General features: G+C 42.1%; 1 protein-coding gene across 2 annotated transcripts in view; it reads right to left on the reverse strand.

Annotated features, from left to right (window-relative positions):
• The window catches only part of LOC116037068 (protocadherin Fat 3), a 69,279-nt gene that overhangs the window by 46,191 nt on the left and 1,097 nt on the right, over positions 1-21,991 (reverse strand). For both annotated transcript variants that reach the window (XM_036008804.1, XM_031280832.2), the window contains exons 2-7: positions 18,689-21,675; positions 18,455-18,589; positions 17,757-17,958; positions 7,930-8,048; positions 5,846-6,044; positions 710-771 (exon numbers count right to left, since the gene is read on the reverse strand). In XM_036008804.1, coding sequence (XP_035864697.1) covers positions 710-771; positions 5,846-6,044; positions 7,930-8,048; positions 17,757-17,958; positions 18,455-18,589; positions 18,689-21,652 — 3,681 coding nt within the window. In that variant the 5' untranslated portion in view covers positions 21,653-21,675. The remainder of the gene's footprint in view (positions 1-709; positions 772-5,845; positions 6,045-7,929; positions 8,049-17,756; positions 17,959-18,454; positions 18,590-18,688; positions 21,676-21,991) is intronic.

The raw sequence follows: 21,991 nt of genomic DNA on the forward strand, positions 1-21,991 counted from the left end.
AGACTTCTCTGCCCCCAATTTTAAACTCCTTTGAGGTGTGATTGTTCAAGTATACGATGCTGTTAGATGCCAGCATCCTTCTACAACTTTTGCTGCTTTCATTTTGTAGTGTGTTGTCATAAGCAGGGTTTTTATTACATTCTAGAGCTGAACAAAGCGGCACAAAGAGTTATTGAGTCTAGACAAGTCAATTGGCAATACAGAAACAAAACACCAAGCGGCAATACTGTGGTTCATCTGTGGGTTATTTAATTCAATTTTGCAGAAGGGCAAAGTGCTTGTAGATTCAACAGCATTTAATAAGTTGCAAGAAAAGTCTGAGGAAGTAGAAGTTTGTTGGTGTCTCTGAAGTCGAGAATCTGTGATTATCAGGTTAATCTGCATGCAGAGCAGCAGGAGCAACAGAAATGGTAATCACAGAGCTATCTGTATGCCCAGTTTCTGCGCTTATCAAATGCTGGGCAGAGCAACTCCTCTCCTGCCTATCCCCATCCTGAGTAGAGAAGATAACCAATGATGAATGATTACATTTAGAAATTCCTAAACCCGGGCCCAAAACTACAGCCATTCATCACATGTTATGGAGCCTTGAGGGACTGCCAGGGTTGTCCTCCACCCAGTCTCTGTTAATAGTGGGCTGTGGCAGGTGGCAGGGCCAGATAAATAATAATACTATAAACCAGTCCACACTGTTCAGGTTAGTCTGTACCTCTAAGAAGTGCTCTGCCTGTTGTTCTCTGTCCAGTTTCCTCGCAGTTGTCGTGATCAGCCCTAAAAGTCGTAAAAGAGCAACTTTAGATTACACAAACACAGATGGATGATAAAGATATGAGATTATAGTTGGTGCCTCTTCATAAAAGGTTCATCATTTGTCTTCACAGGTTTACAATCACGTTAATATTTTTAAAGACAAAATAATTTCCAATTAGAAAGTCTTCCACTTAAAAATTATGCATTGTGTACACTCAAATACACACAGGAAAACTATAGCCTGCAGCCCAGGCAGGGACAATGGCATATGGCACATGTTCATTTGGCACTGTATAGCTAAGGGCCATTCAGTTGGCCAGCATGCCACCAGGACAGAGGGAAAGGAGCGAGGTTATTGATAATTGCTTTGATCGAACCAGATTATTCCGATGATGGTTAGATGGTTTGACATTGCAGATCACAAACAACGACAGCTCCATTTTTTCCTCTGACATTTTTTGTTCTCCCCACACACACACACACACACACACACACACACACACACACACACACACGCAAAATCACTGAACAGACACACAGAGCACGGAGTTTGTGTTAATCAATTGCAAGGTTTAGTCAGTAAAGACTTTGGGAGTTACACAAATCGAAAGTTCCCCAGACATTATTTGGGCTAGCAGGGAAACAGAGATTAAAAATGTAGGCATTAATCCACAAGAAGATTCAGCCATATTAGATGACAGTTTTCCAATATTGTAAGCTGACTTTTGTTTTCCAAAATAAATGAATTTTGTGCCCTTGTATACTCATGAGAGTTTCCAAACCAGAGAAGTAGGCACATTTGTTACAACCTGGATTTATTTTATCCTAACACACAAATAAAAATACACAGAAAGAAATGTATTGATAAAAGCTAAACTACTATCATTCTGGTTTATTTGTTTTTTTTACAAAAAAAGATACATCTGTCTTTTGCAGCATTCTTATTTTCATTTACAGTATTTGCACAAGGATGACAGAAGGAATAGTAGCACATGTAAATAAGTACATCCAGACACACACATGGGTACATGCACAAATATCCACATACATACATACATATATATTCAGTGTGGATTTGTATGTGGAATGATTACACTAAATGTGCTTGAATGGTGATAATGTGTTTGTTTCAGTGTAATGAAGCATTGCAGTGAAGTATGATTATTTTGGATGCAAAAAATATCCGTGCAGTCAATACATAGACTAAAACCATGGTGTGCTCAGTGCACACACTCACACACTCTCGGTCTTGCACACTTGCACAGTGTCACCTTGAGCTTGCTATGCAGGCTAACTTCAATTAAGCAAATTTGGAGTAAATCTAGAACAGCGGTCACAAGCTGTAGGAGAGAGACTGGAGGGGTGGGAGGGGGCGTGTTCAGCAGAACAAAGCGTGAGTAACAACTATGATAAAAAATCAATGATCTACAGCGTGCAGCACATCTGCAGATATATAAAATATATATAATATATTTTATAATATATATACATATATAATGTCCAGTCTGTTTTAAAGTCTCCTCCCTTATTCCTATAAAATACTGCAAATAAAGAATTGTTCACAAAACAATACTGTCAGTAACATCAATTTATAGCCTACTTCTTAGCCATGTATGGGGAATAACTGTCATACATTTTCTAACTGGAGCAACAATAAAAATACGAGATTTCAAAGCTCATACTTTTCTTTATAGTTGATCATGAATATTGACTCAAACATGCACAATTGATTTGTTAATATCCTGGTACAACAAAACCAATACAATCCAACAGAGGATTGCACAAAAGGTCACACAGCCACCATGACGGCACTCACAAACATGCATGCCTAAAGAAGCACTCCTTCTAACACCCTGTGTCAACGCTTATTTGTTCTGTTTTCACCCCCAAAGGAGGTAGGTTCACGCACACAGACAAGCAGACAGCACTGGTAGCTATAATAGCACACAGCTCATTCAAAATTTGGCTTCAATACATTTTGGGAATTGTTGCAGTACCTCAACCCCATCAAACTGACACTTCCAGAGTAAACTTGAAAAATGTATTACTTTGAACCACCCCAAACCTAGTTTTGAAAAACAATTTGAAACTTGAAGGGTTTTTTGCAGCACTTCATGAAAACAAATCAATCAACTGGGTTTTGTTTATTCATCTATCCAATGAAATCACTCTGGTACATGGAAAGTTTTTGACTGGATAAACAGTGAGGAGTGCAAACCCATATTGAATGCATCTCTAACTAATGCATGTCTCATTACTGGAACTGTCATGCATATTATTGTGAAAATTATGGCAATTATGTTTTCAAATGAATGATTGTGCCTCTCTAAAACTGCAGAATATAGTATATCCACACAAGCAAAAATCTATCCATAATTGTCATAGGTTATTTATTGGGCTTCAATAAGATGGTGGAAGTCAATCAGAAGTGTGGCCTCTGAGAGAAAAGACTGCATGAAACATTAAAAACCAACTGCTCAGTATGGCAGTGAACGTTCATTTATCACAATGTAAACAAGATAGTCATCAATATGAGTTCCCTTGCATGAAATTAATGAGTAACAGATAACAAAATGCTGTGGGTCTTTGACAGAGGCAGACAGCAGGGCTCAGATGGCTAAAAACTCTCCCCTGTGACACACAAACATAGCGCAGATACAACCACACATACACACACACTTATCTCATACACACACATTATCTTTATACAGCTGTTAGGTGTATGTTGTGGCTCACACAAAGACAGGAACACATGTGGATGCACACCCTCATGTGCGTTTCATAATGCATGAGGTGGCATCATCGTCATCGACTCATTGTAATAGAGATGCCCTCTCTAACACACTGCTGTAACCAATTAATCAGTTGATTGATTTGCCCCACACACCCTCTCACTCTCTCGCTCGCTCGCTCTCTCTCTCTCTCTCACACACACACACACACAAATCATACACAGCAGTCAAATGTGTAAATAGTACTTGTAATCGGCTGAAAAACAAAATCAACTCAATCACATCTGATGGATGCATCAGCACAGGGACAGTAACTTACAGCTAAGAGATATATGACTTGGATCATATATTACTCTCAAGGATTCTAAAGAGTAAGTGTTGGCTACAGTTTACATATTGATGAGTGTGTGAGGACCAGTGTGTCTCTATTGGGATCGATAACTAGCCTTTTTACCCTGGTTGAGTACAGGCCGCTTCCCTACATATTGTCAATATTATATATCCATGATGTTGTAAAGTACAAAAGTATATTCATAGAGGAATAGAGGAAGATAAATGGAAATATCCATAATAAATATGATTTACAAACAGAGCAAACTTGCAACAGCACACCATTAGGGAATTTCTCTTACGATAAGCTTGATGACTGACATGCTGCAAGTTACATATAGGCTATGCTTTTTTGATGATAACATTGACATTTCTTTGAATCAGAATACAGGTCTCTGTAACAGCTGCCTTTTGTTATTTACTGAAACAATCCTAACTTAATCTAGGGCAGAGACCGCAAAGACTTAGTTTTTACTTGAGATTTGAATAAAACATATCACCTCTCCAATAATTATTTAATGGAAGCTTCAAGTAAATCTTGTACTGAGACTGCATGGGGAACTCCCTAGACTTCAAATTTGGCAGCCAAAACTGAAACATGGATGAATTGATTTGCTTTAATAATGTTTGTTATCCATACAGATATAATGTTAATAAATCAGAATTACTGAAAAATTAAAGATTTCTTAAATATTTTTTATAGTACACAAAGACTGTAAAAAAAGTATGGGATCAGCACAGGCCCTGACAGGGTTTTTGTCTTTTACACAGGGTCTAAAAGATTCAGTTCATTCAGTTTTGAAATGATGTTCAGGCATTATGTTGTGGGATGATAATCAGTTCGCAGGCTGCAGTTGTAACTCATTTTTTGTGAGCCTGTTGAATGCATGAGCAATTCAAGAGGTTAAATGTCTAAAAAGAGAAGAGTACTTCTGTATGTGAAAAATGTTTTAAACTGTCCATTGATCCCATCCCTTGAGTCGGACAATGTTTTAGCAGGGCAATGCTTAATTGGTGGAGTACTTAAAAATACACTCACAGTTTCTGATCCCATCTTTACAGCCCAATCCAACTCGACAACAATAGAACTACTCACTATTACGTAAATCAGAAGGCAGATTTTACCAACCAATTAGACAACTTGCAAAAAACAGACGGGTATTTTTACATGTGCACATTCAAGTTAAATTGGTCAGGACAGAAACAGGGTGCAAAATGTAGCTTCCCGCACAAAAGTGTTTTAACCACTCACAGACTTTAATTTCTCATGCAGGTTCAAAAGAGGTAATATACAACCACAGGCTGTCTGAGCATTATTTCACAAGCTCAGACTTTTTAATACCCTGTCTTGATCCTATGGCAGAGGGCTTATGATGAACCCATATGATGGTTGGCAGTATTTCTTTAAATACAAGTCTAATTCATTTTAAATCCAATATAATACTCCTGAAAACTTAGCAAACTTCAGCTTTGGTTTTCCCTTCCACTTTTTATAACTAAGCGTGCTTTTAATTCATGTTATTATCTCACACAATGCATAGAAATATACTGTTTGGCCCTTCTTCAGACAACAAAAGTAATGGGAAAGAAAATTGCTTTGACTAATGTAAACTTCTTTGTGACTAGAATATACTAACCCACACACTGGCTTAATAAAAATCTACACTTATTTCCTCAAGTACATTGCAAAGAGATTTCACCCCTTAAGAAGACTGGAAGCAATATTCAGTTAAGAGCGTAGTGAAGAATGTCTGGGTGGGCAGCTCATCAGTGTCCTAGATGTTTGACTGTGTGGGCACAAAAGTCCTTTTAATTTGTTGTGTGGGAACCAAAGCCTTTTATAAGATGAATGTGGAGTAGGAGGTGCATGATGAAATAAAATTGCAGAGGCATGTAAACATATTAACACAAAAGAGTGTTGTAATTATTTGTTGTTTATAAGGATACCACATTATAACGTCTACCACATTATACTGTCAATTATATTAACAAGATATTTTATTCATTCAAAAAAGTGTGGCTGTGAGTCTCACCTGTTTTAGTGTTGATGGAGAAGAAATTCTGCGGGTTGCCAGCAGTGATGCGGTAACTCAGACGACTGGGAGTTGCAGTGAGGTCAGGGTCCTGCGCCTGGATACGGATGACTGACACATCCTTTGGGGAGTTCTCCATGACGACTGGATGGTAGATAGGATCCGAGGTGAGGGGAGCATTATCATTGACATCTTCTACCTGAGAGATAATAGGGCAGAGGAAAAAGAAGAGGAAGAGAGAGAGAGAGAGAGACAAAAAAGTATTTTTTATCTGAGTTAGATCTCAATTGACCATAAATGTGTTGATAAAACATAACCTTTGAAATCAGCATGTATGGTAATATTGCGTTTGGTATCTTTGTTAATCAACAGCTCATTAAATGCAGCATGGACTTGGTCTGGGTTGATCCGTTATCAATCACAGAATGGAAATGTATTTACCAGAAAAATGTCATGGATGTCACACGTTAAATGCACTGCAAATTAATTTCACTTCTTACGGCATAGATCTAGAATATTTATGGCAAACAGAGCGTTGATTGAGTGTATGCTGCGAGGCACAGAGAGCCAAGATGGTTCAGCTGGTGAATGAGGAGCACCTTCGCCTGATTAATCTGCCTATATTTGTCTGTGATGAAGAGGCCTGGAGTAAAACACCCGATCACACAACACCTGAATATCCCGATGCCTGAAAAAGGCAGTTTGTGTTTTTTTATACACTGCTGAACTCTTCCCCAAAGAGTGAGCAGTGTTGGAGCAGTGATGTGTGTATTTGAGTGTTTAGACAGTGGATTACTTAGTGCCAAATAAAATAGAAGCTGAAGTGTCTCTCTTGGTCACAGATGGAGACTTGCTATACTTATTCCCTGCACTGAGCACTATTAGCATTTTAGGGAGAAGCACATGGATTGTTGTTTAGCTTCATACTGTACTGTTACTTTGGAGGTATCCCTCCAGTAAAGTAAATATGCAGTAAAAGCGTCAAAACTAGCTTGCAGTTACATGTTTGTAGGCTGTAAGACATTGTCAATACAGATAGACAAAGAAAGCACCCTTTCATACAATGTAATAATTTCGGGGTAGAAAGATGTCAGAAGTTATATGTTGTATTAGTGCTTAATGTATAACCAAATATAATAAATATAAAAGCAGAGAGGACATAAAACTGAACCATTTGGGTCAAACATATGGCTGAATATGGTGAAAATTAATTAAGCACGGAATTAGGGCTGAACGATTAATTGCATTTGCGATAATATCGCGATATGTTAAAACGCAATTTCCTAATCGCAAAGGCTGCGATTTGGTCACATGACTCGCGAGAGCAAATCAGTCCGCACTCCGCAGAGAAAGCATCAACTAGCACGCTAACGAACAAGAACACCAGCAACTAGCTAACGCAACGATAGCCTCTCTGAACAAGTGCAAACGGCAGCACGCAACTTCACGAGGGGGAGGGGCTGGAGGCAGATCCTCTCTATGCACTGTAAAAAATGCAAATATACTGTTGTGTGTGTGTGTGTGTGTGTGTGTGTGTGTGTGTGTGTATATAGATATATACTATATACTATATTTTACTTATTTAACTGTCTAGTGTGTAATTGTGTGTTCATACTATAAATTATTATATTATTATTCTTTGTTGAATAATACAGAAGACAAAGAGCTTAAAAAAAATAATCGAATCGCAATCGCAATATTTGGGAAAAAAATCGCAATTAGATTATTTTCAAAAATCGTTCAGCCCTACACGGAATACTCCACCCAAACTATATTTTTAAATATCATACAATTCCCCACTGTAGACTTTAAAATGCATGTTATGAGTGTGATGACTGAGAAGCTGCTGTACAAACAGGTGTGACGGTCAATAGTAATTCAATGTAGATTAGCTTGTAATTTGCAGTTACACAAAATAAATATAAGGTCCCACTGATGAGTTTTAATTAAAAACAGCACCAAAGTGAAGTAGTAGTTTGGTCTTGTTTATGCTCATCTCTCAGTGAAAAAAATTCCTCTGTATAAAGCCTATTATGCATGTATGGTACAATCTGAATACTGTATATGCAGCAGACTGTGGGTACCTGAATGAAGACTTCAATAGAGGCTGACAGGGGCGTAACACCTCTGTCTGTGGCATAGACTCTAAGCCAGTAAGAGTCTTTGGTCTCACAGTCCAGGATACCAGCAGTGTAAATCACCCCTGTTGAAGCAGAGAAAGATGAATGCAGTTGATACTTGGGGTTGAGAATACATATATATTAGGTGTGTGTGTGTGTGTGTGTGTGTGTGTGTGTGTGTGTGTGTGTGTGTGTGTGTGTGTGTGTGTGTGTGTGTGTGTATGAAGGGACAGTGTGGGTGTCATCCCTCCCATGGGGAAAGTCTTTGAGTACAAACTTTCCGTAGGCAAAGATACAAATATTAGAGAACATTTTGTGTTCTGGCTTCAGTGACATTCACAGGCATTAGCGGCGCCGCTGTAGTCACCTTCAATGTTTCAGCTTCTCTACAGCTAATCACAGCCGACCAAACTGCTCCCAGCTGCAATTTGCGTAGTGCTGAACATACCCTGAACTGCCCTACACCAATAAACACACACACACAGACACTCAGACACTCACGCACATTGACTGCCGTGTGTTTAGTGGCCCTAAGGAAGACGAGTAGCTGACAGCTTTGGTGACCTCTTGAGGGACAAAGAGAACACTCAAAATGGATGACACATGGGTGCCTCTTTTTTTGTAAAATCAGTCATGCAGGACTGTCCATGTAAACACTCCAAAAATGACACACATACTCACACTCTAGGTTTTAGGGTTCACTCATGTCATTTTTATACATTGCCGAGAGCACTGAAGCACAATGGTGCAAAAGTGTCACACACAGTTTATTTAAACAAGGAAACCTAAAGTTAGGATCATAAACAACACATATATTTAATTGCATCATTTATATCGAGAGGATATAACACAAGTCAGCTAAGATTAAATACACTGAAATCTTCATAAGGGCAAAGCAAGCAGTTGATGCATTTCTGCTCAGTGCACTCAAACTTTTAAAAGTCAGCATGAGTCTGTTACTTCCACTAACTTAAAGAAACTCAGTAAGAGCTAAGATGTGCATCGATGCTTGCAGAGTCTGTGCATGTGTCTGGGCTTCAGTTCACAAGAAATTATCCCCAACAAGATGCTAGGCAGAGCTGAGACAGGACATGTGAGAGAGTGTGTATTTAATTTGGCTCATTTATGCTTACTTGCTTACTACACTGCATTTTTTTTACTTCTTCTAATTAAAGACTGGTTGATGATGTTGATGATGAAAGTCAGTTTATGCGTCTTGCATGCAAATACTTACAATGTATTAGTATCACCATTACAATTAGTATTAGGATTAGCGGTAGTAGGAGTAGTTTTTGGTGTTGTTTGGATGGCTTAAATTCATATTATTAAACATACACTGCCTTAGTTTTCAATGTAACCACACTGTTGCAATGGCAACACATTTGTTGCGTTACAGATGGACAAAGTAGTGAGGAAAGTAAACATAAGTGTCTTCCATTAAGTGTGTTCCACCTATAAAGTGAGAGCATCAAGATAGATAAATAGACAACACATTTCCCGAGCCATGTAGTGCAAAGAGAAGACCTTCCTTTAATTTGACCAATATAAATGAAGGTCTAGGGATGCAGAGAGAGAGCCCAGACTGTTCAACCCAGACTCCAGACCCCTGGGATTAAACATGCTCAGTGGTATTCTTGCTTGATTCTGTTACTAACCTCGGTCAGCCTGTTAAAAACATTTTTACAGGGTATCATCTAAACAATCATAAAAATATTTTGCTCAGAGAACTTAAGCAAAGCACTATGTCAGTGATCCTTCCTGAATAGATTATTAAAATATAACAATGTTATTCTTCTCTCATTCTCATACATTAGATGTCTGTTGTTTTCTAACTTGGCCTTCCCACTCAGCCACAAACCTAGTCATAAAAGCATACAAATCAGACTGTGTGTCCTTTTTTATGTTCTTGAGTCTTGTCTTGTTGCAGCATCCTCAGCCGCATGGCGACCGTGTTACCTTATCACCAGAAAGTGTGTGCATACAGTATGTCAGATTATGACTAAGTAGCTGCCCCCAGAGCATGCACAATGCATAGTAAAAGTGTTTGCTGAAACCCATCCTTGCGCTGTCGTCCTTGACCATGTCCTTTTCAAACCACATCTCATCTCTGTCAGATAACTCGACAGAGAGAGGCAAGGAAAACAGAGCTGGCTGTTTCAAAAGCTCTTTGAACTTGAAGACCGACAGGCACTATTCATTGAATTCAATATAAATCTGACTTGACAGCATCCATTCTCACCATAAATAACACACTTCAAAGAGTGAAAATAAAATTGAAGGGTCATGGCATATTTTCTAATCTAGAAGTTCCCAGTACACTTAGGTTTACATCCAACTGTCATGTCTATTCAACTTGTCCATTCTTGAGAAACCAGTTCTGGGGTCCCACTATCTAATTAATGCCCCTGTATTAAATAATCAATCCCAAGATTGATGAGAAAATACTGTGTGTAATTCTCTGCATCTTGAGGCACAACTGAATAGCTCTGTGTGTGGCAGAAAAGAAGACATCAAAAGTACAGCCTGGCATTTTTTTCAAATGCAGGATAGATTAATTTTTAAAAGTGTGTTTGCTTGTAACTTATTAATGCTTTATCCTGACTGTGACAAATCCTGGCACGTGCATACCCACTAATAGAGGAGCAGGGGCTTCTGACAGCTGCCCAATGAGAAACTGCAGGGCTTGCTTTCCCCTAGCAAATGACAAGAATACCAATTTTTGTTCAAAGCACAGGAGTGCTAAGGATTTAAGCCAGAGAAGATCCCGTTTCTTTTCTGATAGCCCCTGTACATTCAACCCATATAGGAGTGAGACATATTCAGCATCTAAATATCAAAGGGGGGGAATTCATTAACAGTAAAAAGGTATGCCAGACAACAGGGATGTCAGGGCCTACACAAGATACATCATAGAGACAATTTACAAACTACAGGAAGTGAGAATGAACAAATTAAGACAGGCTTGACCAAAATGGATTTCTCACACAATATCTAATTCTCTCTGTCCCTTTTACTCACTCTCACTGTCTGCCTTACTCTATCTTCACATACGTAGATGTGGCACTAAGAGCCATAGACTGACAAGCAGTCAGAGCTGAGCCACTCAACATGGCAGCTAAATGCAATGTGGGCATGACGCGCCTGACAACACTGACTTCTAGATGCTACAAGATAAAATGAAACACTTGATGAGGAAAAACTTGGCATGCGTTTACTGTCTCTTCTCATCTGATACCAAAAAGGGTCACTTGCTTATGATATAAGAAGTAACAGAAGCCGCAATTTAAAAAACTAATTTCCAGAAAGAACCTTTTATTTAAAGGCCTGGGAGGAAGAAAGCAGTATTTTCTTCTGACACTTTTTATGTACTCCATACTCCCCTGCATCCTCTTCCTTCCTCTCTTCGCTTCACTTCCACTCCCTTCTCCCTGCACTTTCTGCTCTAACAAACACTCTGATTTCCCCTGGAAAACCTGCACTCAATAAACTTTCTCTAGCTGTGATGCGCCTTACTGAGGATTTAAAACTAAAGTAAACCAAGTACTATTACAGAAGACTGTCTGTGTACTGTAACACTGTTTTGTCATGAGGACAGTGTGTACACTATACATATGCAATTATGTATAGAGAGAGATAGAGTGAGGGCAAGAGACATTCTCTCCATTTGTTCATCTGTTTCTCTTGCCTTCTCTCTCAACTACAGTCAATTCTAATTAGCCTAGTTAAAGGTCAATATAGGCCTCCAGTGTAAGTCATGTACAGTAGGGACCAGTGCGACAAGAGGTGAAGAAAGATGCCAGAAGAGTTACGCTGTCATCTGTTCCCTAAAAATAAGAGCTAAAATAAACTAGCTAAACTACTACTTATTTTTTTAGCCAGCCACTGGATACTAAACTGCCAAAAACTAACGACAATTGACTTTAGTAGTTAAAATGGTTCTGTATTTTGAAGGCCACCCCATTACACAGCGTTTTAAACAGATTCAGAAGCTCATTCAGTAAAGAGATGAAGGATGTTTCAGATTTTCTACTGAATGACTCAGAAGGTCTTTTGTTCAAGCAGTGGTCAGATTTTTAAATGAACACTTTTAGATGTGGTATGTAGATGTAGCCCCTTGTTTAGCAGTTAATCATGTCTCCAATGGCTCTTTATGATGTTATTTGTTTGTTGTGTACGCCGAATGTAATGTCTATAGTGTTTGTTGTTTGCTGTTTTTGATTTGGGTTTCGTTTGTTGGTTTGTCTGTCAGCAGGATTATGGAAAAAGACTACTGGCCAGATTGTTATGAAACTTGGTGAAAGGGTGTAGCATAGGCCTAGGAAGACCCCATTAAACTTTGGAGTGGATTCTGAATCACGGTGCGGATACACAAATTATTTTGGCCATGGCAGAGATCTGCCCTCTCCGAGTGCCCTTCTAGTGTCTATGAGTTGATTTGGTGGCAAATGAGTTTCCCCATTGGAGATTGATAAAGCTTCTTATCTAATCTTGCTGTACTATATAATAGTGTTCTAATTGTTTACTAAAAAACTAATTTGGGTTCACATACTAATTTTACACTTTTCCCAAGTCGTAATTTCTAAAATATTAATTAGCCAGTAACTGGTTAGTTAATATATGATCTGTCACTAAGTAGTTTCAATTCCCCAACTAATAGTTAGATTGCCATGGTTAATAAGATTGTATTATCACATGTTCCTACTGTATGTCTTGTTATTATTCTCCTGCTACTTGATTGTCAAATATAACGACTATCAGTGTTGACTGTAAGAAACTAGGATTTACTAGGCAAAATTAAAATATGGGTGGTATCAAATGCAATGAAAAAAACAGTGGTTACTGGAAAAGCTGTTCATTACTTTAAAACATACTCTCTAGTAAGTAATTCATAAAAATGAATGAAACTGGATTAGATATTTGGTAACTGATAACTTCTTAAGTATTATAAACAGTACTGTTTAAATCATAACTAGCATATTACATTGTTGTAAAGTGGTTTATCTAAATACATTTCAGTAGAAAGTGACTTGCACTTCAAGCCTACACAATTCTCACAACTGGCATGCTTATTTGCAATACAGGACCTGTCAGTGGTAAGACATGACATCACTACTCACTATGGAGTACCCTGGAGAATGAGTGAATGATACTGATTTTTGGCGCTTGTAGTTTAAGTGTTTCAGCACCATGGAGAGAGACAGAGAGAGATTAGGTTTAAAAGTTTCAACAGCGTGGATAGAGAAACAGAGTTCTCACTTACACCTACTTTTGTTCCCATGGAAATATGAAAAATGAGTCCTGTTTCTCAAATGGAAATATAGCAAACACCAACATCTTATCCAGCTGTTCATGTTATCGTATTGCACACTATCACGTAAGAGGTGAAATTCTTGGACCGGCGCAAGACGGACGAAAGCGAAAGCATTTGCCAAGAATGTTTTCATTAATCCCTCACCGGGAACCATCACCTTATCATGGTGGAGAGGTTTGTGTGTCCCTATGAACCTGAGGGCTGTGTTGTCTGGAGCTGTGTGCTCCTGGTAGGGTCTCCCAAGGCAAAGTGGTCTCAGGTGAGGAGCCAGACAAAGAATGGTTCAAAAACCCCCATGAAAAAACGAGGTAGAGATGGAGTGACCCTGCCCGGAGGAAGCCCAGGGCCCCCGTCTGGAGCAAGGCCCAGATGGAGGGCTCGTCAGCGAGCGTCTGGTGGCCGGGTTTGCCACGGAGCCCGGCCGGGCACAGCCTGAAAAAGCTACGTGGCATCCATCTCTCCAACCCATGGACCCACCACCTGTGGGTCGGGTGCGCTGCCACATGGGTGGTCAGGGGCCTCGACGGACCAGACCAGGGCAGCAGACGCTGGCTCTGGGGACGTGGAACGTCACCTCTCTGTGGGGGAAGGAGCCGGAACTTGTGCGGGAGGTGGAGTGCTACCAGTTGGATCTGGTGGGGCTTACCTCTACGCACAGTCTCGGTTCTGGAACCATACTCCTGGATAGGGGTTGGACTCTTTTCTTCTCCGGAGTTGCCCAGGGTGTGAGGCGCCGGGCGGGTGTGGGGATACTCACAAGCCCCCGGCTGAGCGCCGCTACATTGGAGTTTACCCCGGTGGACGAGAGGGTCGCCTCCCTACGCCTGCGGGTTGTGGGGGGGAAAACTCTGACTGTTGTTTGTGCATATGCACCAAACAAGAGTTCGGAGTATTCGGCCTTCTTGGAGACCTTGAATGGAGTCCTGCATGGGGCTCCAGTGGGGGACTCCATAGTCCTGCTGGGGGACTTCAACGTGCACGTGGGCAATGATGGAGACACATGGAGAGGCGTGATTGGGAGGAACGGCCTCCCTGATCTAAACCAGAGTGGTTGTTTGTTGTTGGACTTCTGTGCTAGTCATGGATTGTCTATAACGAACACCATGTTCGAACATAGGGATGCTCATAAGTGTACTTGGTACCAGAGCACCCGAGGCCAAAGGTCAATGATCGATTTTATAATCGTTTCATCTGATCTGAGGCCGTATGTTTTGGACACTCGGGTGAAGAGAGCTGTCAACCGATCACCATCTGGTGGTGAGTTGGGTCAGGGTGTGGGGGACTCTGGACAGACCTGGTAAGCCCAAACGGGTAGTGCGGGTAAATTGAGAACGTCTGGAGGAGGCCCCTGTCCGACAGACTTTCAACTCACACCTCCGGCGGAGCTTTTCGTGCATCCCTGTGGAGGCTGGGGGCATTGAACCCGAGTGGACAATGTTCAAAGTTTCCATTGCTGACGCTGCGGCGAGGAGCTGTGGTCTTAGGGTCTTAGGTGCCTCAAGGGGCGGTAACCCACGAACACCGTGGTGGACACCGGTGGTCAGGGAAGCCGTCCGACTGAAGAAGGAGTCTTTCCGGGATATGTTATCCCAGAGGACTCCGGAGGCAGTTGCAAGGTACCGAAGGGCCCGAAGGGCTGCAGCCTTTGCCGTGAAAGAGGCAAAGCAGCGGGTGTGGGAGAAGTTTGGAGAAGACATGGAGAAGGACTTTCGGTCGGCACCAAGGTGCTTCTGGAACCGTTCGCCACCTCAGGAGGGGGAAGCGGGGAACCATCCAAGCTGTGTACAGTAAAGATGGGACGCTGTTGACCTCGACTGAGGAGGTAATAGGGCGGTGGAAGGAGCACTTTGAGGAACTCCTGAATCCGACTAATACGCCCTCTATATTAGAGGCAGACCTGGAGGATGATGGGGGATTGTTGTCAATTTCCCAGGCGGAAGTCACTGATGTAGTCAAACAACTCCACAGTGGCAAAACCCCTGGGATTGATGAGATCCGTCCAGAAATGCTCAAGGCTCTGGGTGTGGAGGGGCTGTCTTGGTTGACACGCCTCTTCAACATTGCGTGGAAGTCTGGGACGGTGCCTAAGGAGTGGCAGACCGGGGTGGTGGTCTCCCTTTTCAAAAAGGGGGACCAGAGGGTGTGTGCCAATTACAGGGGTATCACACTTTCGCCGATAGTCGAACCTCAGATTGAAGTGGAACAATGTGGATTCCGTCCTGGTCGTGGAACAATGGACCAGATCTTTACTCTCGCAAGGATCCTGGAGAGAGCCTGGGAGTATGCCCAACCGGTCTACGTGTGTTTCGTGGATTTGGAGAAGGCGTATGACCAGGTCCCCCGGGAGATACTGTGGGAGGTGCTGCGGGAGTATGGGGTGAGGGGGTCTCTTCTCAGGGCCATCCAATCTATGTACGACCAAAGCAAGAGCTGTGTCCGGGTTCTCGGCAGTAAGTTGGACTCGTTTCAGGTGAGGGTTGGCCTCCGCCAGGGCTGCGCTTTGTCACCAATCCTGTTTGTAATATTTATGGACAGGATATCGAGGCGTGGTCGGGGTGGAGAGGGGTTGCAGTTCGGTGGGCTGGGGATCTCATCGCTGCTTTTTGCGGATGATGTGGTCCTGATGGCATCATCGGCCTGTGACCTTCAGCACTCACTGGATCGGTTCGCAGCCGAGTGTGAAGTGGCTAGGATGAGGATCAGCACCTCTAAATCTGAGGCCATGGTTCTCGGCAGGAAACCGATGGAGTGCCTTCTCCAGGTAGGGAATGAGTCTTTACCCCAAGTGAAGGAGTTCAAATACCTTGGTGTCTTGTTCGCGAGTGGGGGGACAATGGAGCGGGAGATTGGTCGGAGAATCGGGGCAGCGGGTGCGGTATTACATTCAATTTATCGCACCGTTGTGACGAAAAGAGAGCTGAGCCAGAAGGCAAAGCTCTCGATCTACCAGTCAGTTTTCGTTCCTACCCTCACCTATGGTCATGAAGGCTGGGTCATAACCGAAAGAACGAGATCCAGGGTACAAGTGGCCGAAATGGGTTTCCTCAGGAGGGTGGCTGGCGTTTCCCTTAGAGATAGGGTGAGAAGCACAGTCATCCGTGAGGAGCTCGGAGTAGAGCCGCTGCTCCTTCGCGTCGAAAGGAGCCAGTTGAGGTGGTTTGGGCATCTGGTAAGGATGCCCCCTGGGCGCCTCCCTAGGGAAGTGTTCCAGGCACGTCCAGCTGGGAGGAGGCCTCGGGGAAGACCCAGGACTAGGTGGAGGGATTATATCTCCAACCTGGCCTGGGAACGCCTCGGGATCCCCCAGTCGGAGCTGGTTAATGTGGCTCGGGAAAGGGAAGTGTGGGGTCCTCTGCTGGAGCTGCTACCCCCGCGACCCGATACCGGATAAGCGGACGAAGATGGATGGATGGATGGTTTTCATTAATCAAGAACGAAAGTTTCACTTTTTACATTTGGTTAAATTAATCTTCGTTGAGGTGACTTGCATGGTCCGCACATTTGTTACCAATGTCTATTGGGCTTTTTTAAGATGACTTCAATACAATATATTGTAAGACCTGCCTTTGCCATCCTTAATCAAACAAAGTTTTTCTAATTAAGTTCAGAATGAAGAGAGACATTTACTTGGCATATCTTAATGGCTTAATGTCCATGGTTCATCTACAACAACTTAGAGGAAATAATTAAACAATAATATATATATATATATATATATATATATATATATATATATATATATAGAGAGAGAGAGAGAGAGAGAGAGAGAGAGAGAGAGAGAGAGAGAGAGAGAGAGTTGGCCTTTCATTCTGTACATGCGCCAGTATGAACTAATATGAACTGTCCTATTTTCAAACTGGGTATTTGATTCATTTTATCCCTGGGTGAGTGAGTCACGGCCTCCTGTTTGGATCAACATGTTTTCAGCTGTGCTTTGACACTGCGGGACAGTTGAAGACAACTGCACGCTTTTTTTTTTGGGTCAGGCCAACTTAAGTAAGTCACAGTGATTCCACTACTCTTGAAAAAGATGGTGGAGCTGTGCAGGACAGTCTTGATTCATGCTATCCATACAGCACTGGATCAGTTGTACTGAGCAGCCTGAGGCGAAGCCAGTGTAGCTGCCATGCTGCCCTCATTACAGTAATGATCTCCCAGTACACAGCTCCAATGTGAGGACCCGTCAACACACTCAATCTGACTGTACCTCACACTCTCTCCCTCCAATACAAATGCACAATGCTATCAAGGGGTCATGCTTACTGTGTATCACCGGCAATGCAAAACCATAATGTGACAAAGGGAAACATTAAATAGTTGAGCAACAACTACACACGTGGAAGTCATCGGCAATAGCACAGAAATAGTACGATTTCCTATAATACGCAATGATTTGCAACACATATTCCATGCACGGCACTATAAGTTATTGGATTTCCACTTTACATAAGTAGGCATCAAAATTGATCTTGTGTCGCACCTGTGTCTTCATCAATGTTGAAAGTGCCTAGTCCGCTGCCTCCTCTGACAGAGTACCTCAATACACCATCTCGCCCCTTGTCGTCGTCCTTAGCGCTGACTGTCAGGACACTTGTGCCTGCACGAGAGTTCTCCTTCACTGAGCCTCTCACAACAAAGTCAGGGAAGTAAGGTGCATACAAATTCTCATTGACATCCACCACCTGAAAAAATGTAAAGAGTCAAGAGATGTGTAGTATCAAACAGTTTGAATGTACAATATAACATTAGACCAATATACCAATATTGCCTTTAATTAAATTATGGCTAGCAGATGTTCATGATTTTCTGACAAGCAATCATTTTGGTAAATTAATTATTTACTCTGCTGGTGTACCCAAATGTTCCCTTCAACGGAATTAAATTGAATTGAATTGTGGGTCATTCTGCAACTTCTCCTTAAGCATACATTCTATATCATTATTGTGGGTTGTTTGGGAGTTTTAGTGCACCATGATTTAAATGCTGTTTTACAGGTATTTCTAGAGGAGAAATTAGGGGAGCATTAAAGAATATGTGTAAATATGGGGATGTTGTATCAACAATTTAAAGCTTGAAATAAACCAACAGAACTATAAATGCCAGTGCGCAATTGATGAAACTGATTTTGATTTATAATTTGTACTGATACAAATGTGTTTGTATGTGTGTGTTACGCACCTCCACCTCCACAAATGTCATACTGCTGAGGTTAGGTACTCCTCTGTCCTCAGCAAGTAATGTCAGGTTGAAAAACGATTGTTTCTCAAAGTCCAGCTCCTTCCTAATCCTCAACACTCCACTCCAAGCATTGATCTGTACAAAGCATTACAATCCCATACATCATAAAATGTCAATAAAAAGAGGATCAGAATATGCAACAGTATAGGCAACACAAATAGTGACATTACCTACCTCAAAAGTGCCGTTGAAGTCATTAATTAAGGAGTATCGGATCTGTCCACCGGGGCCCATGTCTGGGTCCTGAGCCTGCACCCAGGTAATCACGGCTCCTGATGGGAGGTCCTCCAGCACACGAGCACTATAGCTGCTAGGAATGAAAGCTGGGGCGCAATCATTGACATCCTCCACTATTATACTAAGAGTAGTCACTGACGACCTTCGAGTGCCTCTTTCAGCCTTGTCTCTCACTTCAATCTTCAAAGTGAACATTGGGATGGTTTCTCTGTCCAAGTGGCTAGAAACGAAAACACTTCCAGTTTCGCTGTCAATACCAAACTGAGGGACACTGGTCAGCATTATATAGGAGAGCTGTCCATTTTGACCTATGTCTCTGTCAAATGCAGTCATGGTAATAACTTCAATACCAATGGCTGAGTTTTCTGCAACAAGAGCAGAGAAGCTGTCCTGATAAAACTGGGGGTCATTGTCATTTGTGTCCTCAATGATCACAGTCAGTAGTCTCCAGTTGGACAACTGAGGAAAGCCCTGATCGTAGATGGTGATATTAAGGAAGTAGCGATCCATTCGCTCCCTGTCAAGTGGCTGCAACACAGTTATCAACCCATTCTCCATGTTGATGTTGAAGCAGTTTTCTTTGTTACCATCAGATATGGAGAAGAGTACACGGCCATTGAAGCCTGTGTCGCTATCTCGTGCTCTCACCTGAAATACACTGGCACCAGCAGCAAGGTCTTCTCTCACTAGAATACTAGTAGGTAAGGCCTCAAACTGTGGAGCCTGTTTGTTTATAGAGAACTGATCTGTATGGCTCACAACTTGTCTTGGTCTAGCCATAGCAGATGCTTTTGAAACCATTTTTTCTGCCAACAGCTGGGCTACCCTGGTCTCCTTGCAGTTGAACCCCCTGGGTGGCAGCCTACCCCTCACCACAGATACATTCACAAATGTAGGATCAGATAACATCTCACCATCTGTTGCAACTATTTTCAGGTTGAATATCCCACTTTTTAAATTAGCCATTCCTAACGATCTTCTTAATGACAAAGCCCCAGAGTCTGGATTTAAATTGAAATAGTCTAACTCATTCCCAGACAGTATCTTGTACCTCACCATTCCTAGCTCATCCATGTCCACAGCTGACAAAGTGACAATAGTCTGGCTGACAGGGAAATCACGGCTTATCATCCCCCTGCAAGAAACCATCTCAAAAAGAGGCTGGTTGTCATTGATATTTATCAGACGAATAGTGACATTAACTTCACTCTCCCTTCTGTATGGTGAACCCCAATCAGAGGCCCGCACTGCAAAAGTATAGATATCATCTGATGACTCAAAGTCTAGGTCTCTTGTGATCCTCACCTCCCCTGTGTCCTGGTCTATTGTAAATGGAAGTGACTGTTCGCCACTTATTGTGTGGGTTACATACCCATTCTCTTCCTTATCAGCATCCACAGCGGACACTACAAGAGCAACAGTGCCTACAGGTAAGCTCTCATTGATTGCAATATCATAGAATGGCCTGTTGAATACTGGATAGTTGTCATTAGCATCCTCCATGGTGATTTGGACCCTTGCTTGCTGCTGACTGATAATATCAACTACCTCCATCTCCATGAAATCCTGTGATATCCTTGTCAGCTGCCTTGTGGTCATAATAACTCCTGTCAAAGGATTTATATCAAAGTACATTAGATCTGAGGGGCTGCTGAAGCTGTAATTGACACTCAGAGGAGCTGGGGAGATTTTCACCACCTCTACAATAGTGCCTGGGGGAGCTATTTCACTCAGCTTCACTACATAAACATCTTTCTGGAAATTGGCTAACACTGGGTCTGGCTTTCTAACCAACAACTGAACAACTTGAGTATTAGAAAACTTAGGAGGTATACCCCTGTCTTTAGCCTGAAAGGTTAAGTTGCAGCCATAGGGGAATGTATCCCAGTCGAACAATTCTGATGTTTTAACCCTATACTCATTCCCGACAGGTGATCGATCAATCACAAATTGTTCAATGGGGTCACCCTCAATGATGGACACCCACTCTATATCCCCAGCTATTCCCTCGTCTTTGTCCTCCACAGTCATTATAGCATAGACTGGGTCCTTGTCAGCCCATGATGGAACGACAGCAACTGCATTGAGAACAGGAGCAAATTCATTAACCCGCTCCACAGTAAGGACCAGCCTAGCAGTGCTGCTAATACCATTGTTCCCATAGAGTTTCATCCCTCTGTCAACCACCTGCACCTCTAGCTCAAATCGTTCTTGTTTGTCCATTCTGGGCCGACCTGTCAGGGTGATGACACCGCTGGTCGGATGAACAGCAAAAAGTTCAATTCTGTTCTTGAAGAAGTAGTAGAACTCCCCATTGGAGCCCACATCAGCATCTGTGGCTGTTACCCGTCCTATGCTGGCACCCAGAGGGGCACTCTCAGAAACAACAAATGAATAGGAGGTAGGGGAGAAGAGAGGTCGGAGATCATTGGTATCCAAGACCTTGATATAAACCGTGGCTAAGGACTCTAGACCTCCATGGGCAGATGCCTTCACTGTCAATGTGTAATTGTCCTGTACTTCTCGATTTAATGTGGCACCACTGCCTCCATTAGTGCGTATACGGAGAAAACAAAAATCTCCCATTACAAACTCCTCAGCCTGGAAGATTCCTTCACTGTCTCCAGACACAATGGAATATTTTATGTTCAAAGACCGAGGTGGCCCAAGAACGATGCCCATTTTTACCTCACTTCTGGTATAGGTTCTTGCCGCAGAGTTCTCGAAGATGGAAGCATTATAGGCAGGCTGGGTGAAGAGCAGCAGGCCTTGACCTGCCCTAGGTTCTGTCAGGAACTGGGCATTGGTTGAGGGGAAATAGAGGAGGTAGAAGCAAATAAAATGGAAAAGAAGAGAGAAGCTGGGTAGAGGAGGCATATTTCCCCACCGATTAGGTTTCATCACTATTCCATCATCCAGTCACACTATATTTGGAAAGAATAAAAGATCTGGATTCAGTTGGAGAGTTGATAAAGACATGCACTCTGCATGCTAAAAGAAATTATAGAGAACTGTGTGACAAAAGTTACAAAGACATTTCTGGGGTACTGCTTATCACTACAGGGATATGATAGCATATTCAATGTTGCGCTCAACAGTTTGCATTAAAATACTGAATATTGCACCAGAAACTTTCCAGCGGAAAGGCTCAGAAGCAGAGACTGACATATCTTTAAACAAACAACATCAAAGCAAATCTCACTTAAAAAGACTCAGTGAAGAATAATATATACCAAATAA

Source organism: Sander lucioperca, chromosome 13 (assembly GCF_008315115.2).
Source record: "Sander lucioperca isolate FBNREF2018 chromosome 13, SLUC_FBN_1.2, whole genome shotgun sequence".
In the NCBI taxonomy this organism is placed as follows: domain Eukaryota; kingdom Metazoa; phylum Chordata; class Actinopteri; order Perciformes; family Percidae; genus Sander; species Sander lucioperca.